Raw genomic sequence first — 27,330 nt, forward strand, 5'->3', positions numbered from 1 at the left:
GGGGGGGGGGGCAGCAACAAGAGTTAGGGCACTTCTGGGTTGGCGGCCTGGGACTGATTTAAGAGCGTGTTTGAAGTGCAGATTACAGATTTTTGCACCAAATCCCTCCAGGAGTATCCATGGCCCCTGGAATCTCTCTCAGGTTTCGTCTCAGGTCCGGCGATAGCGGTTTCACCCAGCTTGAGGTATTCTGGACCAGCCACAGACAAGGACCAACAGCATGTTGTATATACAAGCTGTTGTCATGTCATGTAACCATGGGTGCATCTATGCTCTATGCGCAGAAACAGAAAAGCCAACTACGTGAGTGAGAAGTAGCAGAAGGAAGCTGGACATTCCCATAAAGTGGCATTCCAACATGGAGGTGAGAGTCTTCGCATGCTCTGCACACATGCAAAATCTTTCTCAATTATGACTCCAGTCTTTAACTGAGAGCTGCAGTGTCACCAGCAAGCACATGGGTGAGCTTGTGTGTCACCGGTCTGAGAGTAAACAGTGTGACTACCTCACACTGCTGTGCGTAACCATACGAAGCTCCTTTCTGCAAACACACACTAGCGGGCTGTTCTTAAATGACCTCGACAACAGAGCTACGCTGTACATGGGAACCTACCAAGCTGTCGAACAGAGAAAACCACTGCGCCCAGTCGTAAAATGAGCTCCCCGCCCCACAAAGGTTCAGAAGATCCCTATTAACCAGCAGAGAGACGTTTGAAAGCAGACCAACTTTTCCGCCATCCGTCTGTGACATTCTTAGAGCTACCGTCTCCAGGAGAACTCAACTTAGTATAAGGTGTGTCACTAGATAGGTTAAAATAAGCTGGTGTTGCAATCTAAAAGGAATCCTCAGCGTAATCCAAACATGTCAACCTAATTATACTTATTTGTGTGAACATACTTTTGGACATCGTCCTTTCTTATTCAGAGTAAAAGATCTACTATGTAGATATGGTGCCTATCAAAAGGATGAAATTTGCAAAAAGCAATAGACAAGCTACTGTTGTTCTATTTCCAATTTTGCATGTATGTAAAGTGCACTGAAAAACATGGTCTGGAGGTCTTCAAGTGAGAAACTGAAACAGAATTAACCGTGAGGAATTCACAGTGTCCTGCTGTATCAGGAACAAGGACATTATTTCAGTTTTGTTTATTTAGTTTTCATATTTAAGGATCAGCTTACCAGGGAAGCAACAACACAAATGTTTGTGTTATTCTTCAGACACTTTCTGATATTTAGCAATTTGCATAAATCTATTTTACATTGCCCAAAAATGTTCAGTTACTGGAGAAGAATCACTTAGCTAAGTAAATTAGAATTATATTATCATGCTTTGTTTTACTTAGTCAGATATTTATTATATTACCACTAAACAAAAAAAAATGTTTTTACTTTGAAGATAGAAACAAAAAGTGATTTCAGATAAACAATCCTTTTAGGAGATTTTTTTTCCAAAAGTCAAAGATGAAGCTGTAATTCCAGGGCCTTTTTCATACTGCTTCCACTTCACATCTCTTGCACAGCCAAAACTCACAAATAGTTTCATTGTGCAATAACAGAATGGATTTAATGATGACCAAGTTCTATAACAGTATTAATAACCACCACATGTTTCATCACAACAACAATTAAAGACAATCTTTATCCATACAAATGTTCTGCAAATCCCCCCAAGTGGTCGGATAATTTTTAACTGAATTAATCAGAAAGTAGGTCATGCTGTCAGTTTCACATTCAGCTTCAAGGTGAGTGATCGCATGTGCATAGCACAGTGTGAGATGAGATAAAGTTTCTATTGGGTCATTGCTACAATATTCGAGTCAGAGTTGGATTCATTTTGAAGCAGTGGTGGACATGATGCTGATGTAATGTGGCCAAATGTTTCCAACATGGATAAAAAGTACTTGTCAGCCTGGCTTAACCGGTGATCAAGTTGTGTATGATTCAGTGTTAAATGCATAGTGAGGTGATGCTGAAGTGTTATGGCATCCTTCCAAAGCCATTAAAGGGTAAGACATTGAAGTTTAGGCATGTAACGATGAAGCTTTTCCTGGTCAGTGTCACACTTTTGTTTTCTTTGAGGTCTTTGAGGTGGGGGTTCTTGTCTTTAACTCGCTTTATGAACATAAAAAAGATCAGCATGTTTAGTATTCGATCTGCTAAACATCTGAGACACATCAACATGTCAAGTACATGTCTGATTTTATTTTCAAGCAGACTTACTGGTGCATCTCTAAGAAAAGTAAACATCAAACATCAGCTTATGTTTCAGTCAAGCATTTCTAACTCGAAACAGCCACACATCTGCCTACACTGCCATTCCGACGTGTTTTTACATGCCGGTGCACAAACAGAAGTTTCTGTCATCAATTATAAAGTAATACTTTTTAAATTAACTATTCTGTTTGATTCTCCCTCCTTTCTTGTAACTGTCATGCCAATAATGGTCCATTGAGGCGAGTTAAAGAGCTGGGAAAAAGCGGCTCTTGAGGACGAGGCCACAGAGGCTGGCCCCTGCTGGCCACCAAACAATGCTGTTTTGGAGAGCCCGAGCACTGGACTCCTAAGAGGCCCGGTGTGAGGGTGCCCACAGGGGAGCAATGGCACTGGACATGTCAGTTATTAGGTCAGCACTGTGGGAAGAAAAATGAGAAGCAGGAGGAAGTGTGTGTTGTGGTAAGTCCTGCATTGGTGTATCGGTAAAATTACACTTGCCTAGCTAAGGGGTTTGTGCAGCTTAACCCGTCATCCCTCCATCCTTCCTCTGTTCCTCTTCTGTGCCACAGCTGTTTTCTACCGGCTGCTGATGAAACATTCAGTGCTCAAGGTTTAGCGTTTCCACTCTGCGTATCAAAGAAAAGTCCAGTCTCTGCGCTGAGCCCGACTTTTAGCCACCGGTGCATCGCTCGTTCTGTTTGCACATGTCCACTCCCACTTATTTTTTTCTGTGAGAGCTCATTGATTCAGGCAAAGTCCAACTAAGTCAAGCCTCTGTGGTGTGTAGTTTAGAGAGGAGGGGGGAAAAAAACAAGAGCGTGTCCTACTCACTATAAGGGACAATAGGACTCAGCATTCTGTGGAGCTGGTCTCAGTAAGGAGGAATGCTGTTTCATGAATGCCAGCTAAGGTTAGCGCAGGTCCGGCTGGGGTCCATCACTGGCATGAGCGCGCACTGACAACAGAACAGCCCTGAGAAAGACAGAGAAAAATAGAAAATAGAAATAGATGAGGCTGCTGGAGGCCGCTGTGAAAAGCTTTGACAAATGTTAACCAACAATTTCAGATGAGTCTGAACACGCCGAAGCAGAGGACGATAGAGTTACGGACCAACCTGAGAGCCGTATCGGTGTAACAGAACCAGAATTCACACTCTGTCTCACTCACACACTCAGTCAGCCAAATTCAGACACACAAGACACAAGGGCATTCATTACAGGCAGGCATTAAGCTGATTGTGTAGCTGTGTTCAGCCTCCAAAGAGGGCTTTCTAAATCTGCCTTACAAAAAGACTCATGCATACCATTGCTCCGTGCGCTGGGGCAATAAAGACTGCATTCTTGAGACAGCAAATACTTTTGGAGGTTCATAAGCCAAATGTAGTCAAAAGATCTCTCCTTTCAAGTTTCACGTAACAACCAATCTGGTAAATAAAAGGTTTTCAATTAATTTTGTTGACAGGGTAGAATTAAACGTTTTAAAAATGGGAAACAAATTTTACTTTAATTGACTTAAAGAGGCAAGTCAGCATATACTGTAGGAAATATTCATTTTGGTTTTGATCATTTCAGTATACATATATGATAAGGCGGATTAATCTTTCGATGTTTATTGCTTCATTCTTCCATAAACTACAAGAGCTTTGGGAATGCTTGCTTAATTATTCATGCACAGCAAAAAGATGCATTTCTCAGCAAATCGAAAATTAAAGGAACAGACAAAAATATTTAACTTCTACAGAAAATTTTATGAATTTTCTCACTATTTATTCCCTAAATTCAAATAACTTTATCAGGCTACAATAATTCACAGTAAAGTAACATTGTTGTCATGGATGTAGAGACATCCAGCTTACAGTAACAAGAAAGACATTTATTTACATTCCTTCGTTCACATGAAGGAGATATTACGCAATTACCCCCTCGATTCGTCTCTGGACGCAACAACAACACAACAACCCCCCCCCCCCCCCCCCCACACACACACACACTTTAAACTGACAGCCAACTTTTACCACTCGCAACCCAGAATAACAATCCGCCCCGCAGCAGCAAACCACAGCTTCCACTTCAAACAAACAGAACCTCTTTGCAGGAAAGAGATTCTGTTCGCAGGGGGGAAAGAAACGTCTAATGGTCAGTGGCCAAAGAGAGGAGAGAACTGCTTCAAAAGAGCTCGATTCCAGACAAACAGCAGGGAGAGCACCTGGCAGTGACAGCAGATCGACACAGAGATGCAGAGAAGACAAGCGGCCTTACCTATTCATGCCTGCATGTCCTCCATCAGATCTGAGAGCACTAGGATAATCCCCGGAGCTGACCAGACTCGTGTGTGCACTGCTATGCTTTTTTTTCCACATATGGGACACAACTCTGCTCTTTCCCTCCCTCCCTGTCTCTCTCTCTCCCACTCTCTCTCTGCTTCTCTCTCTGGCCAGTGACAACAGAGGTAGCACTTAGCTCCCATCCCCCATGGATCTCCCATCCCCCTCCCCTCCTTCTCTCTCTTTATGCTAAAAGTATTTAAGTAGGAAGAGGGAGAGAGAATGAGGCGAGGGCGTGGACTGACCAATCATTCTCAGAAGCAGAGAGAGAGGCCAATCGTACATCGAAGCTTTGGCTCACCGGACACTGTCCGAGTTTTAGGGGTTTGGTCTGGCATGAAGGATTCCACTGAAATATAAACAGTAGAAAGATCTTGGGGAAACTTTGACTTCTTCTCTGGCTAACTGGAACTGTTTATCAAGTTGCTTAACAAAGTTTGAAAGTAATTACCCTGCCAAACAAATTACCCCACCCCAAAAAAATGTCACATCACCAGTTGGTTAATGTTGTTCGTCAGCCCAGCTTTGTTAAAGATAAGTTGAAAAATTCCACACATCTTTAGGTAACACAATAAGAGATGACAGACTAGAAAATGTGGTTTAGCAAGCAGTACATAAATGAAATTTGGAGATTAACTTCTGCTCGACAGGCCTGTCATTTACTTTGGTGAAGAAGGACGCAAGTACAAGGGGGAGGACGGCAGGAAAAGCAAAATTACAAATAGGAAAGAACATGAGGGAGGAAACATCATGTAGCAAAATTGGTCAAGGATTGGTAAAACAGATAGTCTAAATACTTGGAGAAAGATGATGAAAGAGTGGAAAGAGGGTAAATCGCAAGAAAAACAAGAGAATCGGATAAAAACATGACTAAAACCATGTCACAAGGAAATAATTGAACAAGAGCAAATGGGTAGAAATAAAACAATGGCTGCAATTTAAAAACAGAACATCAAAACTCGACGACTCATGACATCCAGAATAAATGACCTTAACTTATAATGTTGTCATCCTTTGTTTAAAAACAAAGCTGGGGACGTTTCAGTAACGTTAACCTGCTAGTTTGATGGCAAACTATGATCTTTTAGTAGAAGTTATGTGAATTAAATATACATCAATGTTCCAGAAAGGAAAAAAAATGTGCTGCAGAGTCAGACAACTTTCCTTGTTTGGCAATCATCCGGTCAAACTGGATAGATTTTTTTTACTGATCCTTCAATGCAGACTGGCAACTTCCTCCATTTTTAATCAATGAAAGTCTGCACTTTCATGCAGTATTTTCAGTAAAGGAAGAATTACATGTTTTCTCTTAGTGAAATATAACAGTGAATTTCAGAAGTTACGAATATCTTCAACCGCATGTACAGGTAGACAGAAGTCACAAATATTTGCCCCGGACAAAGATCTGTGGAGTGAAACCTGTCTGACAGTTTGTTTTGCACCTGTCTCTCTGTGTGTGTACGTTTTTAGCCTCGACTTTCAAAGTCCACTTCAGTTGGGCCTCACAAGCCAAAGCACACAAATGCAACTTTGAGCAGAGAAACAGTAACTGATAGTGATCAGTGCAGCTCTCAGACAACTATATTCACTTGATGACATACTAAACAAATGAAAAGACAAATGAAAGATGAATACAATCAAACACGGACCCCTCTTTCTCCATACATTTGCAGCAGACTTTTCAAATGATGTTTCTCCAGTAATGATTGAAAGCAAAACATCTTGCCATTATTTATTATCGAAAGAAATAAATCATGACAATTTACAGCAAACATAGCAAGGTAGCTACCAGCATTTACACTCAGCCACCAATCAAAAAAAGCTAAAAAGAGTTGATTGTGGAGTGCATACTTCTGTTGAATGCTATAAAAAACATATTTAGTTTTGGTCAAACATTTTTGAAGAATCGCTGAATCTCCTGTGGTAGCCGTACAGGATGCCTTTCTCCCACAACGCACAGCGTATTTCCATACAGCTCCTCCTTAGAGCTGCAGTCTGCAGCAACGCTCCCTCATTACAGAGGCTGTGGCTTCCCCACTCAGCTCCTTCAGACTAGTGGCAGCTAAAATTTGCAAACACCTGATGGAGCTGTGAGTCTGCTGAGTTCATCATAAACTTCTCAGTCCACTGCTCCCAAAATGGTTGTAAACAGCATAATGAGAAGCATTGTCCTGAAGGCGGAGTGTCAGAAAGAAGAGGAGCTTCTTAAAGAGACACAGACCCTATTTCAAGGTGCTAAAATGCAAAATCAAAGTTGTTTCAACTCAAGTTTGATATGCAGCATTTTTATAAAAACTGAAGGTAAGAGTTACTTTGTTGTGCTATGAAACGGCACTATGTGCCTGGAAAATACATAATATTGCCTCTAACTATTATTTCAGGAATGTATTCAGAGTAAATGATCTATTCACCCCAAACTCCACCAAAAAATCAGACAATCAAATCTTCAGCCAAGCCCAGATTCAATCTGCAGGCATGTTTTCAGTGCAATTTGCCTGATAATAGAGCACATAATTATCAATACTGGTGAAAAGGTAACGAACTGGCAAAGGCTGAATTTCACCGTGCTTCCATATTAACCCTTCAAGGCAACTGGATTCTCCTAAATATCGTGTTGAAAATGATGACAGTGAGGAAATCTTGGCGGGCTTAGATTCTAAGGATGAGTTGAGTCGGGATCAATCAAAGTCCAATACTGGCAGCTACTGGTGAAGTTGTAAGCCGGACAACAGCTGTGTGGTAGCTTTTAAAGAGCTTATCATACATGCTGCTTAAGCCTCTGACCTAAGCATCCCTTCACTTTAAGTAGAACAAAGTACGGCACTGATGTTTCTAGACTGGAAAGATGTTTTCATTCATAAGGATTCAACACCGTTGCAAAAACGTCAGCGCTGTTTTGATGAGACTTTGATGCATTCATTCATAAAGAATTTGCAGTGATCATGATGACTGGATAAGACAGATGTTTTATTTAATCGTATGACAACATGTCCTTCCTGAAAAAGAAAAATGGTTCAGTATAGAAACAACCAATTTGTCGCGTCTGATTTAAATTACGTTCTTTAAAACCTAATTTTTACATGGGCTTAAATGGGTGTTGAAACAACCAAAGGAGAGATTTTTTTCCTTGCAACTAACTATTTTCATTCAAAACTTTTGTTCGTATCAATATGTGAGATGTTAATTTTAAACTGTAAATGAATTAAATAAATGAATAATAAATAAATATAAAATAAAATGTGTGGCTGTTTTCTCATTACACTAAGTCCAGGAAAATAATGAAAGATCAAGATCAGAAATTATTTTCACTCAACAAATAAATGTATTTCTGACACAAGTGCATTGTATTAAATTCATAAAAGTGAATAACATTTTAGAAAACATTGGACCTAGCCTAAAATTGAATCTATTCTTGATCGGTTCAAAGAAGGTGCCAAGTTGGAGGTTTCTTATTTCCTTATTTCTGTCATGCAGAAATAAGGAAATAAGTATGAGGGACTGTTGCAAAGTCAACAAGACAACGGAAGCAACAGTCCACATAGGTTTTTTTAATTTTTTTTTTTTTACACAGTTTGAATAATAAACTAAACCCGACGATGCTGATAGTTTATTGAATTTGTATTGTATTTCAGATTTTTCAATCTCAAAATGCTACAATTATCTTCAGTTCTTTCTTAAAGCTCTCAGTAGAGAGTCATCAGGTGGTTTCAGGAGAGACGAGGTGCAGCAGAGCCCACGGTGTGAAGGTTTGTCTGTGGCGTATCGAGCCTGTAGGGATCTGCAGAGCGGAGAAACCGAGTTGATTTCAGAGCAATGAGATGTTCGTTGAGTTAGGATTGTCTATTTCCGTGAATGGATTAGTAAGTGAGTACTCCTTGTTTGCTAACTGGCATCAATTGGAATGGATGTACTTGACTTGCAATCTGTCTGCATGACTGGATTGATTGGACTTTTTGTCCCTTTTTGTTAAGTGCCTTAAGATGACATGTGTAGTGGATTGGCGTTATTTAAATAAGAATTGAACTTAATTAAACTGAGCACAAAATACACGAGAAATGAAAACCCTGCGTTTTCTTTCCCCTTTGACGTGAAAGTCAGTTTTGTAATCATTTCCCAACAGATGGAGTTTGACGTCATTCTCCCGTTATGTCAGGCGATTTACAGCAAAAGCTTCAGCAACAAACTACAAGTACTGATAAATATTATATTCTTCTTTTCAATTTGTACTTCCAGACTTCCTGTTACTCAGGTTTTAAACATGCGTCTTTAACACAAATGATAGCAGTGGAAAAATATCACAAGAAATGTTCTAAGACTTTTTTCAATTTGAGTCAAACACAGAAAATAAACATAGTAAGATGAAAAAAAAAAATTCTGACTCACCATTTTTACACCTGTAAATACTTTTAATGCCCCACCCAATGTTTTGATCAGGTGACATTTGAGTTTCATATTCTGGCTCTTAACTCCCAGCTGTCAGTCTGTTTTTAGCGCCACATTCAGGCTCAAATAGCACAGTCGTCTCCTCCTGTTACATGGAGCCAGTTCTCCAGTCCAGTTTCTGTCCATTTGTGCTGCTGCTGCTGCTGCACAAGAATAAATCTGACAAAAACTCAACCCGACAGGAAATTAAACTAATCATACTTTTCTTATATGCCTCTGATGTTTTTATGGGACGGGGTTACAGAACTATGAGAAAGTACTACTACTACTAGTACTATCATTAGTTTTCATGAATGTATTTGATTTTAATGCAGCACACTCACAGCCATCCTCCTGTCTTGCACTATTTTCTTTAGTCATTTGTTTGCCATATGAGTGACCACCCCAGGCTTGTGTTACTTCCATATATTAATTTATAAACCTCAATATGTTGATTTATTTTAGCAGTTTCTTGTTGTTATATCAGACAGAAATAATACAGAACAAAATAGAAGAATACGATCTAAGATGTGAACTAAAATGTTTTACAAATGCTCTGCATCTGAAGTCTAATTTGTAACATGACGTGAGGCTGGAGCTAAATCAGGAGACACTCGAGTGGTCAGTGACACGACTCAAATCAGAATGTGGGGCAATAAACCAAAGAGGGAAACACCACAACTCATTAGTGTGGATACAAAACTTAACACACCCAGCAAGTCTCAGCTCACAACCACAATTAGACTCCTTGATGTTTTTCCTAATATGGGATCCTCAATAGGTTTGCTAATGGTGTCTCTGTGGGGGGTTAGGTGAGGGTACGGTTGAGTAGGGATGTTGAAAGCAGACAACTGGCGCTCTCTCTATCACTCTATTGCCTTATTAGTGCTGAGGCAGCAATGTGTGGACACTGGCAGCATGCTGAGCCCAGCACTACTGCAGCACAAAGGCTCTAGGGCCTCGGGACTCAAAGTGAGCCAAAAACGGAGAAAAACGAGACAGAAAGATAATTTCACTGAGACCAAATGGATACTGTCAGCACGGAGCTTTTCCCCCACATTAAAAATTAGCAGACACTTCTGGCAAGTTTTAATCAACTCTTAAAGACCATTTAAGAAATGTATCTACACACCTGTGACATTTCTGACCACACGAAGACTGAAAAGAGATTTAGTGGAGTGAACATTTTGACACACAAAGTTTAGTGCCTGCATAACTGGTGAATGGAGAAATGTTAAAGACAAATGAGCAAATGAGCCACAAAGCCAGAAAAAAACTTGACAAAAAGTTTGGTTTGAGATGCTAGAATTTGGCCTCATCCTGCAGAAACTTCACAAGAGGATCAGCAATTTTTCTTTTGTCAAAGTAGCAAATCAGGGTTTTATTTAATTTGGGTAAATTAAATTACGCAAACAGAGCATCATGGTGATAATCTAAGCAGGAGTATAATGTAAGCGTCTACATTATAAGTAAGCCGCTTACAGTGGCATTTCTGCAAAACGTGTCTACAGTGGACCTAAGAAGAAAAAAGTAGACACTACACTTAAATATCAGTTTCACAATGTACAAAATCACGTAGTAAATTATTAATTTAATACTTTTCCCTCTGTGAGTTCCCCATATATCATGCACAATATAAATTTAAAAATACATTAACAAAAAGACGCACAAATTTGAATAAGACATACTGGAAGCAACTTTTAAATGTACACATAAATATGTCACTTTAAATGTGACATTTTTCCATTTGTGTCCGTCAGAAAAAGGTCACATTTAAATGTAAGAAAGATTTGAAACAAAAGTAGAGTCTGAGCCAAAGCCTTCAGTTGTCTGATAGAAATCTAAAAATGAAGAGGAGATTTATTATTTTAGCGTTGCAGTGAGTTGAGAGATATATTTTAATTAGTAAAACAATGGGTAACACTTTATTTGAAGGGGGTTGAATAAGACTGACATGACACCGTCATAAACATAAATAAGCCTTCATGAATATTTATGACTGTTGTCATAAAGCTTCATTCGGTTAATTATGATACTTTTAATACAAAGTTGACATTATTCAAAATGCCGTTGTATGACAACTTGACATTAACCAAGAAATCATTACTGTTTAAACTTTACCTTTAATAACATAGTTACCTAATTTTTAAAGTGCAATCAGTAATACTTTTATAACAAATTTATATCAGTAATGATTTCTTGGTTAATGTCAAGTTGTCATAACAAAGACATTTTGAATAATGTCAACTTTGTATTAAAAGTGTCATAATTTACCGAATGACGCTTTATGACAACAGTCATAAATATTCATGAAGGCTTATTCATGTTCATGACAGGTTTTTATGACAGTGCCATGTCAGTCTTATTCAACCCTCTTCAAATAAAGTGTTACCAAACATTGACTGCACTGGAAGTACCTGGAAGGTTTTGGCATGGCCCAGCCAGAGCTCAGAACTAAATCTGATACAAAAACTGTGGCGTGACCAAAGAGGCCTGCAAACAGGACATGCACCAACAGACAAATGGAGAACATTTTCAAGATAGATTGGGAAAATATTGCCGAGTTAGGATGTGGGATATTGATAAACTCTGAGTGCTAAAATTGAATGAGCAGTGAGGTCATAGTAGCTTTTTCACTTCTTCACTTCTCACCCAATACAAACTCTGTCTTTGCACAGTGTACATGTCTGATTAAAGAAAAAAACCAACACTTCATCTACTGCTTTTAACATTACTAAACCCTATTATTTAAAAGAGATGTTTACACATATCTGAGATCCACCGTAACTGCAAGTCTGTGTCTGACAACCAGTTGATGGAGAACCTCCTGCACTGGTTTACATGAACCATGAAACGCTCTACGACTGTGGGGTACAGTGAGGTTGTAACTGTAGATTTTATCCAGAGTTGTTAAACGTAAAACATTTATCAGCTTATTTGAAGCAGCTTGTAAAATAGAAAGATTGCAAATAATTTAACAGAGCATCAGCTACTAGATCTGGTATCAAAGCAATAAACAGCAACACTATCATTTCTTGTGAGGAAAAAATAGTGCGCCACATTACAGCATACTGCATTTGATGACATGCAGAGACTGAAACATGTTCCAGTTTGTTGCTGAGAACAGATGAAAAACGTTTCTAGAAAACAGAAAATAGTCGACTCAACGAAGCACTTAATGCTTTGTATGTGTCCACAAACATAAATGTTGCACATGTGGTTTGTGTGCGCTAGTGCTGATAATGAGTTCCAGGCTCTAAAGGCAGGGAAATATCATTTTATTAGTCCTTTGTGGCTTTGGCATAGATTAAGATAGACAGGGAAACTCTACCCACCACTAAGGAGGACTGGGTAAGCTGTGGAGGAAGGGACAAAGTGAGTGTGTGTGTAAGAAAGCGTTAGATGAGGTAAGGAGGGTCAGAAGGATTATTAGTGGGAGGTTCAGCTGTTTATTATTCCAATTCTATCTCTAACAGCTGAAAATTGGAGAATTAGGCGGCAGCCCGGAGCAAACTGGGGATCAATGCAGGAGGGGTTAAACCCTGTGGCATGGCGGCTCGCACTGACAGCGCTCATAGATACTGACGCAGCACATGCACACCACAGAGGTCACTCCGAAAACTTAACAGACACATCAGATTTACCGCTCTGAAGTGATAAGACACTCAAAAGACCTCACATGTCGATGAATAACTTCACACTGCAGAAGTGACTGCGCAGTTGTTAGAAAAGAAAATATACGCGCTTCAGATCTTCAAGCCTGAAGCAGAAAAAGACGTTCTGCTGATAAGTTAATCAGAAGAATTTGCAGACAACTTTGCTCGCCTGGATTTTATTCAACAAACAATGACTTTGACTGGAGAGGAAACGGTAAACAAATAATCTGACAAATTCAGACCGTGAAGCAACAGGTAAAGAAGGAACGGTAGATTAGCCAGGACCATGTATGTCGTTAATATGTAGAGGGACATGCGACACTAAAGTGGGAAACCCGACCTTTAAACACCATGCAGGCATGCAGTCTGATGGTATGGAAAAAGAACTTTGGACATATGGAGGTCAGAAAGTTGAATTTAGATTGGCCTGGACTTCAGGCTGTTTCAGATTACAATCTGGGGCAGGTTGCAGAGAAACTGTTTTTAGTCAGGTTACCAAAGAAACAAATCAGGATTTAGTAAAAGGACCTTATTACATTAGCTCACATGTAAATGATAACATTAACGTTAACTTGGAGTAAAATAAACTATAGTATTTATATGGTGAAACCTATGTGTTTATTTGATAAATCTTTGTTGTACACACAGTAATACTTAAGATTTGTAGGATATTCTGAAGATAGCTTTAGTGACTGAGCTTTATGTGTGTTTTAAATCTGAGTGTAAACCACTTTCATCTTGAATCTGCAAAAAACAAAGACTAGACCATTAATAAATCATAAAGGGTCATGCTTTCTTTGCGACCTACCAATGAGGCAAAACCAATCAACAATTATAACAGATACAAAAAATAGAGCCATTCTCACTGACGTGACCACACTTAATGCATTAAGGCTACGACATTAATTTCCAAAAATGCTTGCTTAAAGGGGATTATTTCTTCAAATAATGGCAAGTATTGTTTATTTAAAGTTGCTGCCATCAACTTTGAATGGCCTTAATGGACTCAGCATTTCAAATATCTTCACATGGACTGTATTGTTGTAAGACTTCAAAATACTAGAGCAGACTGAGCGAACTGGGCCAAGTTGAATGAAAACAACTTTCTGCAGCTGGTAGGTTCAGAATCGCAGGAATAATCCAAATTATAATAACACAGAAAGGGACTAAGCGGTATTTATAGAAAAAAAAAAAACATTTCCACAGTTTGGTTCAGCTGGATGTAACGTATTATAAGTTTTCTTAAGCAAAGCTCAGGATAATCAACCACTTGATCTTATAAAATCAATCCAAACAGGCAGAATCCCTTTCAAACCTTATGGTATTATTCATTGAATGACAGTCATTCTACACACACAACCTTTACATTATTGTTCCTCAGACAAATGCAAGCAGGACTGCAAACAATAAGACTCCATTTTTTATTGTCACCTAAGAATTATTTTGTTTATTTTTACTCAGTCTTAAGGAAAAAGTTGAAAAACATTACTTTTCTACTATTATGAAATCCTGGGAGAAAACCCATGTTGGAATAAAGTTTTAACATGATGTCTGTTACTCATATTTTTTTCCTCATGGTCACTTCTTTATGCATGAAGATAAAAGTCGATACCACCTGTCCCTAGGATCCATGTTGGATTGGGAAAAGCAATGGCCGATGGCAGAAGAAAGGCTGCTGAACCTACCCGCACACGCACACCCACACACCCACACACACACACACACAACTTTCCACAGGGGGGAGGGGGGGAAAAGAGGAGCTGTCGTCTGGATTAAATGGTTCAAATCAGACGAAATGTAACTCTACATTTCTTTAAACTCTTGCCATTTCAGTTTTGTAATGAGTCTTTTCTGCTCAGAATCGGCTGACAGCAGCAGCCCTAAAGGAGCAGGAATTAGTTTCCCCGTGATGTGATTGTCACAGACTCCAATAGTTCTTGTTGGTCTATTGGTCCCTCTATTTTCTCCTCCATCAACAGCGGTTGGTAGGGAGCTAATGGCTATTCTCTCCTCCTTATTAAACCTTTTCTCCAGGGCCTCACTCGTGCCCAGTGTTCGAGGAAACGGGGGCAATGGAGCGGGGCACGGCACACCGGGGTGTCTTTTACTGAACCGTCCAGCCTGTTGGAGAAGACCTGGATAAAGCAGGAGTCCCGTGAAAGCTGCCTGTTGTCCACCTAATCCAAGCTATGTCCCCGGCTCCATTGACGACACAAAACCTGAACAAAGGTCCCTTTCAAGGCTGGGTCTCTTCATAGACACTCTGAAGAAGACACTTGAGGAATGAAGAAATCGCTTCCATGATAAATGCTAAAGGGATAAAACTGCTCTTGTTGACTGATATCAATTCTCTCCTTAAATGAAACGGCTGTGAGAGAATAAAAATGAGCTCCAACTCTGATGAAGGCAATAAACTGAAGTTCAGAATAGGAAGTTCTATAAGGCAAAAAAATTAAAATGGGCGTCAGTGTGCAGTCCATATAAAATGATTTTTCTTCCTCGAGTTCAGCTTTTCTCACCTTGCTTTTTCTCTTCCTCTGAACGTATTTGCTGACCGACAGAAAAGAAAGATGAATGCTTCCATTTCAGGTGCCAATGCCCCCACCACCACCCTGCCTTCCTCTATCCCTTCTCTCATCTTCCTCAATCCAGATATTGCATTAAACTTGTAATAGCATACGACCCTGCAAGGCACAATTCTCATTCAGGTGGGCCATGTTATATGAATGAGCTTTGGTGAAATTCCAATATTTATGCACATAAATTCCCATTCCGAGCATTTCTCATCATTGCATCTACTTTAGCGCAAAGAGACGAGCAGCTGTCATTTGATAAATCAAATTAGATTGAGGGATACACAAATGCTGCCATGCGGATGCCAGAATGCACACAGACACATCGCATTGATCGCATTCAGGTTAGATTTGCACAATATTGCAATTCTGCACTAGCGTAGGAGCACGTGATGCGCGATCCACACTTTGCTGCAAATATTTAATTCTTCAAATCTTTTCTGGCTTAACACAAAAGATGAACTCTAACGCTTCATTGCACTGTTGGTTCTGAGACAAGAAAATATTATTTACTTTTAGCATTTATTCATATACTTTAATCTGAATGCAGAAAGCAAAAACCTCATAACATGACAAAAATTAAATGTGTTAAAAAAAATTATTTGTATTTGACAAACTTAAGATTAGGTAGATTCAATAAATCAATAAAAACAACACAACCGATTCGAGACTCTGACAAATCATCAGTTAATCACAATCGCACGACTGTCAGCTGTGGTGGCTTTAAAAGTGACCAGTCAGGCAAAAACTCAAAAATCCAATCTTTTTCCAATCAGTGAACTCACCATGCCAACCTCTGCCTGACAACAACAACATGCTTCATGGTGGAAGTTGCTACTGCAAGCAGAAGACTCAAAGATAACTATTCTCTGTGTGAGATATGGGTTTGAAATGAAGTCAGAGGAAGGAGCGTCTCTACATGTTGCTGCATGAGAGAGAGAGAAAGACAAAGAGAGAGAGAGAAAGAGAGAGAGAGAGAGAGACTTTCAGCTGGTATCAGTGAAGAGTATACAAGAAATATTTTCTGTTTAATTGCTTTTGGGCTTTCAACCTTGTCTGCTGGACCAAGCTGAATTTGAAAATGTCATGCCTGCCCTGGAGAAATCCTCAGGTAAGAATCTACATTTTCTAAGGAATCCTCGAATAATACTGTTTTGTGTTGTGCTAGCTATGCCAACCATGCTAGCTGTGAAAATAGCATGTCAAAAGTCGGAGCAAAAACTGAATTCAGCCCTGTAAATTCATCCACTGCTCTCTCAAACATGTTTTAATGGCAGCATCTCTGCGCCTAATAAAAATGACCGCTCACAACAGGAGAGCTAGAAAATTTGGTAGGATTAGGTAACAAAGGAAAGGCCAAATCCCCTGTAATATCCTCAGAATCCAATATCACGGATCATCTTTAATCTGTAATTTCCTAAAATTTCAATGTGGTTTTTTAGAACCCAAGTGAAATTAAATCACAGTTTCTTCAGACTCCAAGCAAGAGGCAGCATGCTGCAGCAGTGTTCAGCCAGCTGGCTGCCCAGCTGAAGGTACATTTGTTTGGAAGGTCACCTGTCAAAGTATGAACAAGCCTGCCGCCGTTTGGCATCCCCAAGAGGTCTGCAGAGAAGAGAGGCTCTGAAGGACACTTTCCTCCTCTCCTCTGCTCTAATTCAATAGTTGTGACAGGGTAGTGGTGTTCCAGTGTCTGCCATCACCGTAATCTCTGTGTAATTGAGTTCCCAATCAGCCGTCCATCAATAATGCATCTGGTTCCATGAGAGACGAGAAGACAACACGACTCCAGGCCACCATGTGACGCTCTCCCGCTTCCAAAACACACAAACTTAGTGCATCAGCCAGCATGCAGGCAAGTGGTGGTTTGCAGGATTTAAAAAGAAAAGAAGAAAAAAACACTTTAAATGTGGGTAGATTTTGCAAACCTGAAATTATGGCTCAGTTCCCAGGGTTATGTAGAGATTCCTAGAAAATGTAAAAACACACTTGTTACCTAACCACACACCCCTTCCTTGTTTGTCAACCCATAACTTAGTAACCAAGACGTGGTGCGCCCAGGTTAAATGGTACAGCTGTCCGAATGATTTTTAATTATGCAGCCTCTGATGGTTCACCGATTCAAACCAACCTCTCCGGCCCTCGCTGGGTCATTTGTAAGACCTTAGAAAACGTCTCTCGCAGATTATTGTAAATTGCCACATTAATTCTTTTTCAATAATGTCATCTAAATTCATAAATAATAAAATGTGTGTGTTATTACACATATGATGGATGTAGTGCTTTGATGGAATGCCCAGTGGAATAAAAATCCCCATTTCTTTGAATTATCTATTCCTTTTAAAGTACGAAATCAGAAATAATTCATAATGATCTACAGCTCCCAGCATCTTGGTTACATCATGCTGTTCAGATCCATTTTGTGTTGTCCTTTTACCCTTGGGTCGACCAGATTAATAGCTCATTTAAGTCCTCGTTACATTATATTAGCCCGTTCAACCAGTGCCCACTGCACACAACCCAGCAAATAAATCACATCATGGAGATATTCATTAACATCCATGATGGACTGCATGTAATCCTTCAGATATTAGTCAGAAAAAATTAAGCACAGTATATTCCTGGTTCTAATATCCTCACCTGTTCAAGAATAAGCTTCAAATTCCCTACGAGTGCATCTCTAGTAAAATAACACACATTTTAATGATTTAAAGCAAAACTCAAAGTTATTCTTACTTCTGGCAGATTTAGATTCTCATTCAACCAAGAAGTTTATCTCTGGCAGTAAATCGGAAAGGCACGTCTCTAAAGGTAAAAAAAAAAAAAAACAATTTGTGGAGGGTTTATACATTTTATTAAAAATAAAATGCATAATGCAGAAATGATTTATTTTCTTCTCAATAGTAAGTAAAAAAGTTGCCATTACTTAATTACACCAATTTTTTTGTTATAAAATAATAATTGTCGTCCAGCTGTTTGCATGTGTCCACTGATGTTTTGGTGATGAGCGCCAAGTGTTTGAGGTAGGAAGGCCTTCTTGCCTTCACTGTAATTTAAGATTTTATTTTATTTTATTTTATTTTATTTTAGCTCAAATCCTTAAACACAAAATCTGGATCACTGCAAAAAATGAACACTGTTCGCAGTCATAAAAACAAGTGGGTAAAATTAAAATATAGCTTTAAAGGTAAATCTGCTGAATGATTTTGGGTTTAACTTTATTTCGTTCTGGTGTGCTAGTCTGAGCTGACTTTTGTGTTTGGCCATTTGGGCCAAAAGTCAACACATTCTCCACAGCCGGGCTGCTTGGCCAAGCATTTTCAGAAAACTGTTTCTGGGCCGCATAATAGCGTGACAGCTCAAGTTCAGGAGAACTCTGTGAATTTCAGTCATGGAAACGACACAGGACTGGTTCACACCGACACACAAGAACAATGTTCCCAGCTGGAGGTTAATTCAATCCTGGTGCTTTCCATTTTGAGGTTGCTGTCAGGCTCAGGTCTGCGGCGTGACATTGTGAGCGAGAAGTAATTACATTTTGGTCCAGTTCGGCAACTCAGCGTCTATTCAGAGGGTGTTGTCAGTGCAGCCCTCCCTCCTACACAACACAACCACCAGAGGAATGTCCAGCTCTGGACAAAATGCTGTGGACTAGTAACTACACTGAGCTACATGCATGTGTTGGAGCAGGCTTTTAGCAGAGAGCAAAGAGCTTTTACAAAAAGCTAATGGAGACGGGAAATCTTTGCTTTTAAGGCTTAAGAGGCATGTATCTTCCAGCATTTTTGTAAATATAGAAACTAAAATTTTTAATCATTCTTTGAAAAATAGATTCAAATAGGTTGTTTGAACGGACAGCATCTGTGAACATTAAATTCTTACCATAGATTCTCAGCTGGATTTAATTCTGTACTTATCTGACCCAGTCTAACACGTCGTTAGAAACATTTGGTTTCCACTGAATTTTACTTAGGGGTATTAGAGTAAAAGTGGCTGAATGCAAATGCATACTACGCTTCTTTTTGTAAAAATGTTGACATGCTGAATCACTTGCCAGGCATGGTATTTCAGTGCCTATTTAGTCTTTTAAAATAAAAGCCTAGATGAAGACATATCCACGGCAACAACAGACGTCTAAGTGGAACCAAAATCCCCCCCAACAGTTTTGCCTCTCTGCACATAAACTTTACATCTTTGCTGCTGCTCATCATTCATGTGTGGTCATCTTATACTTGTCGACTGTGTACTATTGATCAGGCAATGGTGAAACTTGTGACTACAGCTTTGTCTGATCCCAGCAGAATAAATCACAGTATTGATTCTGTGGTTATCAATAAAGGTAATGACAAACATCTGGCCCTACCTTTAATGGAATCGACTGAGCCTTCCTGGCCGCAGCCCAGCATTGGCCACACATAGATTACCTTGATCTTTCCAATGGGATCCCACTCTTAGTATGCAAATGAGTGGGAAGAAAAGCTATCGCCATCTAAAGCTCAGCTGCTATCGATGTAGGAGCTGAAAATCTCCATGAACGCCAAAGGAAAAAAAAACTTTCAAATATCTGCTGACAATATGTAAGCTTGAATTGAGTCGGGTTTGTTCTGCCAAAACGATGTGGCAAAGTGAATCTTTGTCAATGGAGAAATAAAGGCTCGAATCAATTATAGCGCCATTTTAAATGGGAACCTGTGGAAACAAAGAGAGCTACACTTTCCTTCTTGACACTCCAACTAAAGAAACGTGTCATACAGAGGAAAACTAGCAAAAAATAAATAAATAAACCTACTTAGTGGCTCAATATAAATGACAAGTAAAAGTAACAAGGTTAGCTCGCTAACAATAAATGACACCCTATTGCATTCTATTGACAGCATTGAATTCCTAAACAGCAGACAACTGCAGCTCCCTTCACGCATAATCTGATCTAGCATCAATTTAATCTGATGGAAATGCTCCATCTGGCATTTTCCCTCTGAGAGAAAATGACAACCCAATGATGTCTGGCGCTGCAAGACATGATAAATACAATATTTAAGTAAAGTTAAATGACGTCTAATGAATTATTTATTGAAAACAGCAACCATAAGGGGTTGTTCTTTACAAAATGAAATAAAAAGCATATAAAGAAATTACAATAAGGCTTTTTTTTTGAGCTGGTTCAATGAGTCAAGAGCTTGTGAAATTTTATCAATCTGTCATAAAGTTCAACCACACATACCCAAGGCTTCCACCGTCATTTATTTTGTGTTTCGATCTTATTTAGAAACACAAAATAAGCCTGGAACCCTGTTGATGAGAAGCAGTTATAGTAGAAATGTGCACATACACAATTATATAGATTTACGAGAACAATTTCAGCACGAGAAGTAAATCTCTGCTGTTCACACAGGACATTTATTTACATAAAACCTGAAGTAAACCAAAGTAATCAGAAAATTTTTAAAACAATGTGACAACACAATAGTGAATTCAACTTGTCAAAAAAACTACAGTAGAGCTGCGTATTAGCACAGCGGTACATTTGGCACAATATCACCAACAAAAATACTCTATACCTTTGTTCAATGTTGCAGAAAAACACATTAGATGGACTTAGTAACAGTATAACAATTTTTATGTCATCTTAATTTGTGCCAAGCCAATAACAAGCATGCAATTCAAATGCAACTTAGATGAAAAATACTTCAAATATAATTTTATTGTATTGTAAACAGTCTGTGATAAATGATCACATTATGGATGAGAGTATGTACATTGGATTCAGCGAAACAAGTGATTTCTTGGTTACAAAATGAAGCCATTTTATTTCTGGATGCTCCAAACCTCCATCAATATGTAGCTGCAAGTGGGTAAAGCTTTAAAGGGGCTATCAGTACGTTATTAATATTTAAAGAGACAACATTAACGTGTGCTATCCAGCATGTCGAATACTGTCTCAACAGCACTGTTGTTGGTACGGGGGCTTCCTAAATTCCTCCTAAATATCAAAATTTCAGTTTTTAAGATACTTGGCCACAAGTGTAGTGTTACTCAGCTCTATAGTCTCTATAATCTGTATCACCGCTTGAATTAAAGCTCATCTTCCTATCATCTGCCTAAGGAGGTCACAGAGGCTCGTTTCCAGATGTACGATCCACATAAGAGGAGTTTTAAACTTTTAACCTGTTTTGCCCATCAGCCATCATCGTTCCAGAGAGCAAAGGAGGAGAACAGCTGGGTTTTTTTTCCTGCAGTGCTTTTGTACCAATTGGGAAGATGGAAACAGTTTAGTTTGTATTGATTTTGAAAAACTATACAATTTCTCTACAGATTATGTCAAAAATATTAACAGCCAAAGAGTTCTACACATAGCAACAAGTATTTAACTTTCACAAATATAAAAAAAAAAAAAAGCGCAATGGTTCAGTCACAATGTTTAGTGCTTTTGCAAGGTATTTAAAAGTATTTACACAAGTCTTTATTAAATAACAAAAAGCATAAAATTTCACATACGAAATCACATAAAAAAATTTTTTCGTAAAAACAAAAGCAAATTGCGTTCAGCACTTGTGTTTTGGCAACACCTATTGGAAGACGTTGGTGTTTCAGAGACCATTATTTGTTTTCTGTCGATACGCAACACATTTCAAAAATACTTTATTGATCCAAAAGGGAGATTACATTTACTGTAAATTTGATTTTATAATTACTTTTTGCATAAAAAAGTAATTATACATGTTTGAATTTGCCCCAATTTTGAACAATATGTTAAAAACAATCATGAGGCTATTGCTCAATTCACAGTTAAACAGATTAATTGCACAAATATTCCCTAAATGATGCATTTTATATTGCATATTTGTATTTTAAAGTAAGGTGGCGCAACTATACACCTTCCAGTTCCTTTGCCAATCATACTACGAGGTTTTTGCTCTTCTGGCCCTATAAAAGATTAGTCCTCCTCGAGGAGAAAGAATTCACTTGATTAGCTGGACAGCAGTTTAATGGGATTGTCAGAGGGCCCGCAATAAATCAGCTTTTGAGATTAAATGGGATCTCCAGTAAAAGTTGTAGGTCTCCAAATCAATAAGTATTGAATGTTTTTCCTCCTTTGTTTCAGGCGGAGGTACAGAAATGAGAAAACGACAGAGAATTTCAGGCGGGTTAAGAAACGTGCAGATGGGGCTGAGCGGCAGCGTGGGCCACGTTTTTACTGGCAGGTGGAGGGAGAAGGGAAGACGCCACTGTCCGCCCGGAGATAAAAGGGAGGGGAGGAAAAAACTGAGAGGGAGATTTGTGTTAAGAGTAAAGAACAAAGCATTAGGGAATAGTTTGGACGTTAAGTAAGAGCAAATGGACTTAAACAGGAGTGCATGCATAGACTGATACAGTAAAAGCTCCAGGCTTCTTTGTAATGGCTAACCAGAAATAAAATAGCATGGAGGCAAAGAGTCTCCGGCCAGCTGATGACCCTGCATGAGGACGGAGAGCCATCCAAGTCAATTAAGCAGTGAAGCTCTGATTCCACCCAACATTTTACCCACAAACGTCCTATCAGGAAGAATCACTTAGGCCCATAAATCATCAACCAGCTCGGATAGAGAATAGCATTCCAGCGGGATTTTTAAGCTAAATAGTCGATGTGGTTTTGTAGAATCAATTTGACAATTGACCAGATTTAAAAAGTTAAAAAATAAGGCATGAAATGCTCATGGAAGGAAACACATTCCTGCATTGTTTTAGGTCTGGTAGCCAGCTGTGAATCTGAGGTGCTGCTCTGTGTCTTGGGTGCTGTGTGCAGTGCTGAGCTCTGCCTCACTCTTCCACTTCACACATCACATCAGATCAGAGCGTTCCAGGTCCCACCAGCCCGCTCTACATTCCTGCCGCTTTGATACTGGTAGAACTCCCCCGTGTCTGTCCATCATCATCGTCTCCCCTCTCCTCCAGCTCCAAACCTTCTCTAATCCCACCCCTACAAACACACACACACACACACACACACACACACACACACACCACTGCTGCCTCTCCATGTCCTCCCCCAGCTCAGAGGAATGCTCCAGCTCTCTGGACAATGTTTCATTTCCTCACAGGCCACATCTTTGATAGCTTAATGGCCTCCAGAAAATAACATGCTCCGAGAGAAACGGGCAGTTTTCAGGTCTGCTTGCTGCAGTGAAACAATGGCGAGCTGCACATTACAAACGTGGAAGGACGGAGGAGAATATGTTTCACCTATTACAGTCCTCACTTGCATTGTACTCCAGGGTTGAATTGATGCATCTTCTACAATACGCGGCACTGAATGCAAGGACAGATCAAATGAAGGGGACAGCCTTGAGCATGTCCTACAGTGAAGGGAAAACATTTAGCACAATGGAGCCATGTGTTTGAGGCTGCACTGAATTCCACGTCTCTGCTCACATCTGAGTCTCGACGAGCCGCGGCGGCTCTGCTCTTTGTCACTGGCATTTCACTACCTTTCATTTCAAAAACATCAAAAGTGTGCAAGCTGTCTTTGTGGCCCTCTGCACTTTGAAGGTCTGTTCATTTTCCAGGAAGCAAAACAAGACAGCAGCGGCAAAGCGAGCACTGTGCTTTCTATGAGAGTTTTCAACATTTATGAAACTGTACTGGAAATGAGATGAAGTAGAAGTACAGATGCTTTCTTTCCATCGATTAAAGCGTACATTCCTCCAAGAACAAATCATATCAGTGTTCTTTTCACCCGTCTTTTTTCACACATTTCTGCCAGTTTTCTTTACAATTTAAGGAGGACATTATATGATTTTAACACGTTTTTCTTTTTTGTTGTGTTGGGCTTGCAGCTCATAAAAATTCTGTTTACATACACATTCATTGTGCACAAGCGTAAAAAAAATAAAAATAAAAACCTACAATGAAGAGAGGAGAAAAACAAAACAACAGACTTGGACATGAATGCATAACACAAGTAAAGAAGATTTATATAGCGAAAGTCAGAAGAAATGTCACAGTGGCTTTGAAATTACTGCTTTTGATGAAAACAACTTGAGAAAAACTGAAAAAAAAGAAAGAAATGGATTCAATTTAGAGAGATATAATCTGTTATGGTTCTGAACAGCATCGTTAGTCTGATGGACACAACCTTTCCGTTTCTTTTAACAACTTGTGTGAGAAGAATCAAAGAAGCGATTCATGCGGTTGTTGTGTAAAACAAAGCAGCAGCTAAAAGTCTCACTTTTTTGTGCCCATTAGCAAAGCAGGAAAACGAAGGGATAGGAACCACTTATCACACCCAAAGGTGTATCGCTGATATTCCAGTCGCCAGATTGATTGATCTGTGTTTTTTAAAAATAAAGACAAAAAGAGAAGCCAAGACAATTCGTGTGTTTTTTTCTTCCTCTGGCAGACGATCAGACCACAGCTGGTGCTCTGTGTCCAACCACTGACCTTCAGATGCCATTTACGGGAAATGTCCGTGATGGTGCCTTTACAGTCAAGATCCCTCCTTTATTCCTTCTCCCTCCGAGTGCAATAACCTGGCTTATAGTTATTTTAAGGTATTGGACATTTACTGATGGGGACGGCTGTGACTGCAGACCAGGCAGGAGCAGCATGACTGAATGCACAGAACAAGGTGAAGGCTGACAGCGAACTAGGTCACGCTACCGGCCTGACCGCGCAGAAGCAGAACGAGGGCTGTTCGGCAGGCGCGATTATGGAGGGAAAGGTGTGAGTGCGGGTTAATCTCAGGTGCTGCGAGCAAGTTTTAATATAGATGGTCAGCAGGGATGCGATACGGGATAATTGCTTCTGGGGTTGTCACAGATGGTGCTGGTTGATCTGTTAACCATCGCCTGGCCGGGGCGCCGCCAAGGACATTTTTACTGCTCTGATCTCTTTGTCATGACCTCACAGTGTCAGTGCCGATCCTTTAGGTGCAACTCTTTATTTCCTCTCTTATTAATCACTCTCTCCTGTAGCAACATTATGGCTTCACGACATTGCTGACTGAAATAGAAAACTGGTGCATTTCTTTTCAAAAAAAATATGTGGAAAACAACGTTAAAGGGTGGCAGGCTGCAACTAAGAGTGATAATCATTATTTATTAAGGTGCTAATTATGAATTTATTAACCTGCCTTCAACATCTTAGTTTTATTCCTAACTTTAAAGGAAAGATTGAAAAGTGGTTGCCACATGTTGTGATATTATTATCACATGTGTATAATAATTTAATTAATAATTAACTGAACTGTACCTGGATTTTATTCAAACCTAACATATACATTACAGTTAAACCCAAAATTATTCATAATCCTAATGTGTTTAGATTAAAAATTATTTTCAGAAACAAACCAGGATGTTTGTTTCTGACAGGAAATGAGAAGCGTCTCTCAAAACAATACAATAATGTTTAAGGAGACTCATTTTTAAAGAAAAATACTTTTATGTTAAGTTATTTTTTTTTTTAATGACAAGTTGAAAATTACTTATGCCCTTCTGAATAGTCAGTAAAACAAATAAAAATGTGTTTGGGCATTACATCAATCTAAATCTTCTTATACCTGCTGATCGGCGTTTTGCAGGCTTCCACTGGCATTTTGACTATTTATATTCAGTGGTTAGTTCTGGTTTTCTGAGGCTCAGATTTATCTTTCTCCACTGATTTTCTACCAGACTCAAGTCTTCTTCAATTCCTGACTGAGCCACTCGAAAAGTTAAAAGCATGTTATTAAAAATGTAAGATTACTTGAAGTCAACATTTTTACCCCTTTCCGCTCGCTGAGCAACATCAAATCAGACCAAACGTCTCCAGTCTTAGTTTAAGAACACCAAAATGATTTCCAATTGTTGAATGCCAGAGTAATGAGTGAAAACAATTTGGACGGCATTTTATTTAGAAATGAAGATGCTGCTTTATAAATCTGTAAGTTTTTTTTATTGTTGTTTCTTTATGGGGGGGCTTAGAGGGGATGTCTGTACTGAAATAAAAAGTTTTTCGGCACGCAGTCTTGATTGCACCAAATCGAGCCAGCAACCGTTGCGTGCAGAAACAAAGACAGAAACAGAAAGTGACAGGGAGCAGCAGCAGAATAATAGAGGTCTGAGTTTGCTCCTCATCAGAGCGATTCCAAGTGGCTGCCCTGTCAGAACACGCCCCAGATGAGGTCTCTCAAGGCGGAGAGTGAGCTGTCATAACAGGACGCCTGGAGCGTCGTTCCATCAGTGAGACAGCACTGAGAGGTGTTAGGCGTACATGCAGGTCCTGTCGGCATGCAAAAAAGGACTGGTTATAAGCAAATCGAACAGCCTTGCTGACAGACGACCATTCAGAGGCCTTTTTCTGTGACTTTCCTCCCCTCTCTGGTTTGCTCCGTCTTCACAGAGAGGACTGGGAGTGAGGGAGCCCTTCTGACAGCTTTACTTAAATATTTATGCTGACAAGGAAAAGACAAGAATGTTATCTCCAACAACTGACTCAGCCACTCGCATGAACCATTTGCTTCCTAAAATCCCTCCCTCCTCCTCCTCCGAGAGCCAGTTAGAAAGGCTTTTTGCAGAGCAGAGATTGGAAATGAAGATAAGTTGATGTATATTTTCATCCTGCTTTGCAAATGTTAATTTAACCTACTTAGGTGATGAAATGACAGCAAAAGACATGAAGGAAAAAATCTCAGCTGATAACCTCTATAAAATGGACCAGATACCCTCAGATGGGATGTTCGTTTTTTGGATCATTAAATAAACACGGGAGCTGCCGCTGTTACAGTGTTTTGACCAAAGAGGACGCGTGAGAATGAGAACGAGGACACAAGCGCCACATGCCATATGAAGCACGTCTCGTTGCAGCAGGGTGGACGGCCTCTCGCCGATCCACAGATCACCTTTTCAAACAGCCCTTTGTTTCCTCAGCCCTCTGCAGCTGGCAACAATTAGCAGCCAGAACTGGACACAGCAGTCCGGCTCGCCAGTCGCTGCAATTTGTTGCGGGGCTGTGAGAAGCGCACGTTGCTGTCTTTTCTCAAAAATGAGGGCAGAGACAACTTTTCAACCATTAAGGGTTTCAACCAATGCTGCTCAACGCACTTTGAGCCAAAAAAAAAAAAAAAAAAAAAATATATATATATATATATATATTAATATTTATATATAAAAAAATTAGATTGAGGGT

The 27,330-nt window shown here is 39.5% G+C and overlaps 1 protein-coding gene across 4 annotated transcripts in view; it reads right to left on the reverse strand.

The window, feature by feature from the left end:
- fignl2 (fidgetin like 2) overlaps window positions 1-27,330 on the reverse strand; it is a 58,712-nt gene that overhangs the window by 16,736 nt on the left and 14,646 nt on the right. Inside the window, exons 1-2 of one of the 4 annotated variants that reach the window (XM_015038023.1) lie at window positions 4,474-4,675; window positions 3,047-3,187 (exon numbers count right to left, since the gene is read on the reverse strand). The exons of 2 other annotated variants lie outside the window; for them this stretch is intronic. In XM_015038023.1, coding sequence (XP_014893509.1) covers window positions 3,047-3,071 — 25 coding nt within the window. In that variant the 5' untranslated portion in view covers window positions 3,072-3,187; window positions 4,474-4,675. Of the gene's footprint in view, window positions 1-3,046; window positions 3,188-4,473; window positions 4,676-27,330 lie in introns of those variants that run through there. One more of the 4 variants, XM_015038024.1, reaches the window with a different exon arrangement.

Source organism: Poecilia latipinna, unplaced genomic scaffold (assembly GCF_001443285.1).
Source record: "Poecilia latipinna isolate Pla-1442-1.1 unplaced genomic scaffold, P_latipinna-1.0 Scaffold426, whole genome shotgun sequence".
Lineage (NCBI taxonomy): Eukaryota > Metazoa > Chordata > Actinopteri > Cyprinodontiformes > Poeciliidae > Poecilia > Poecilia latipinna.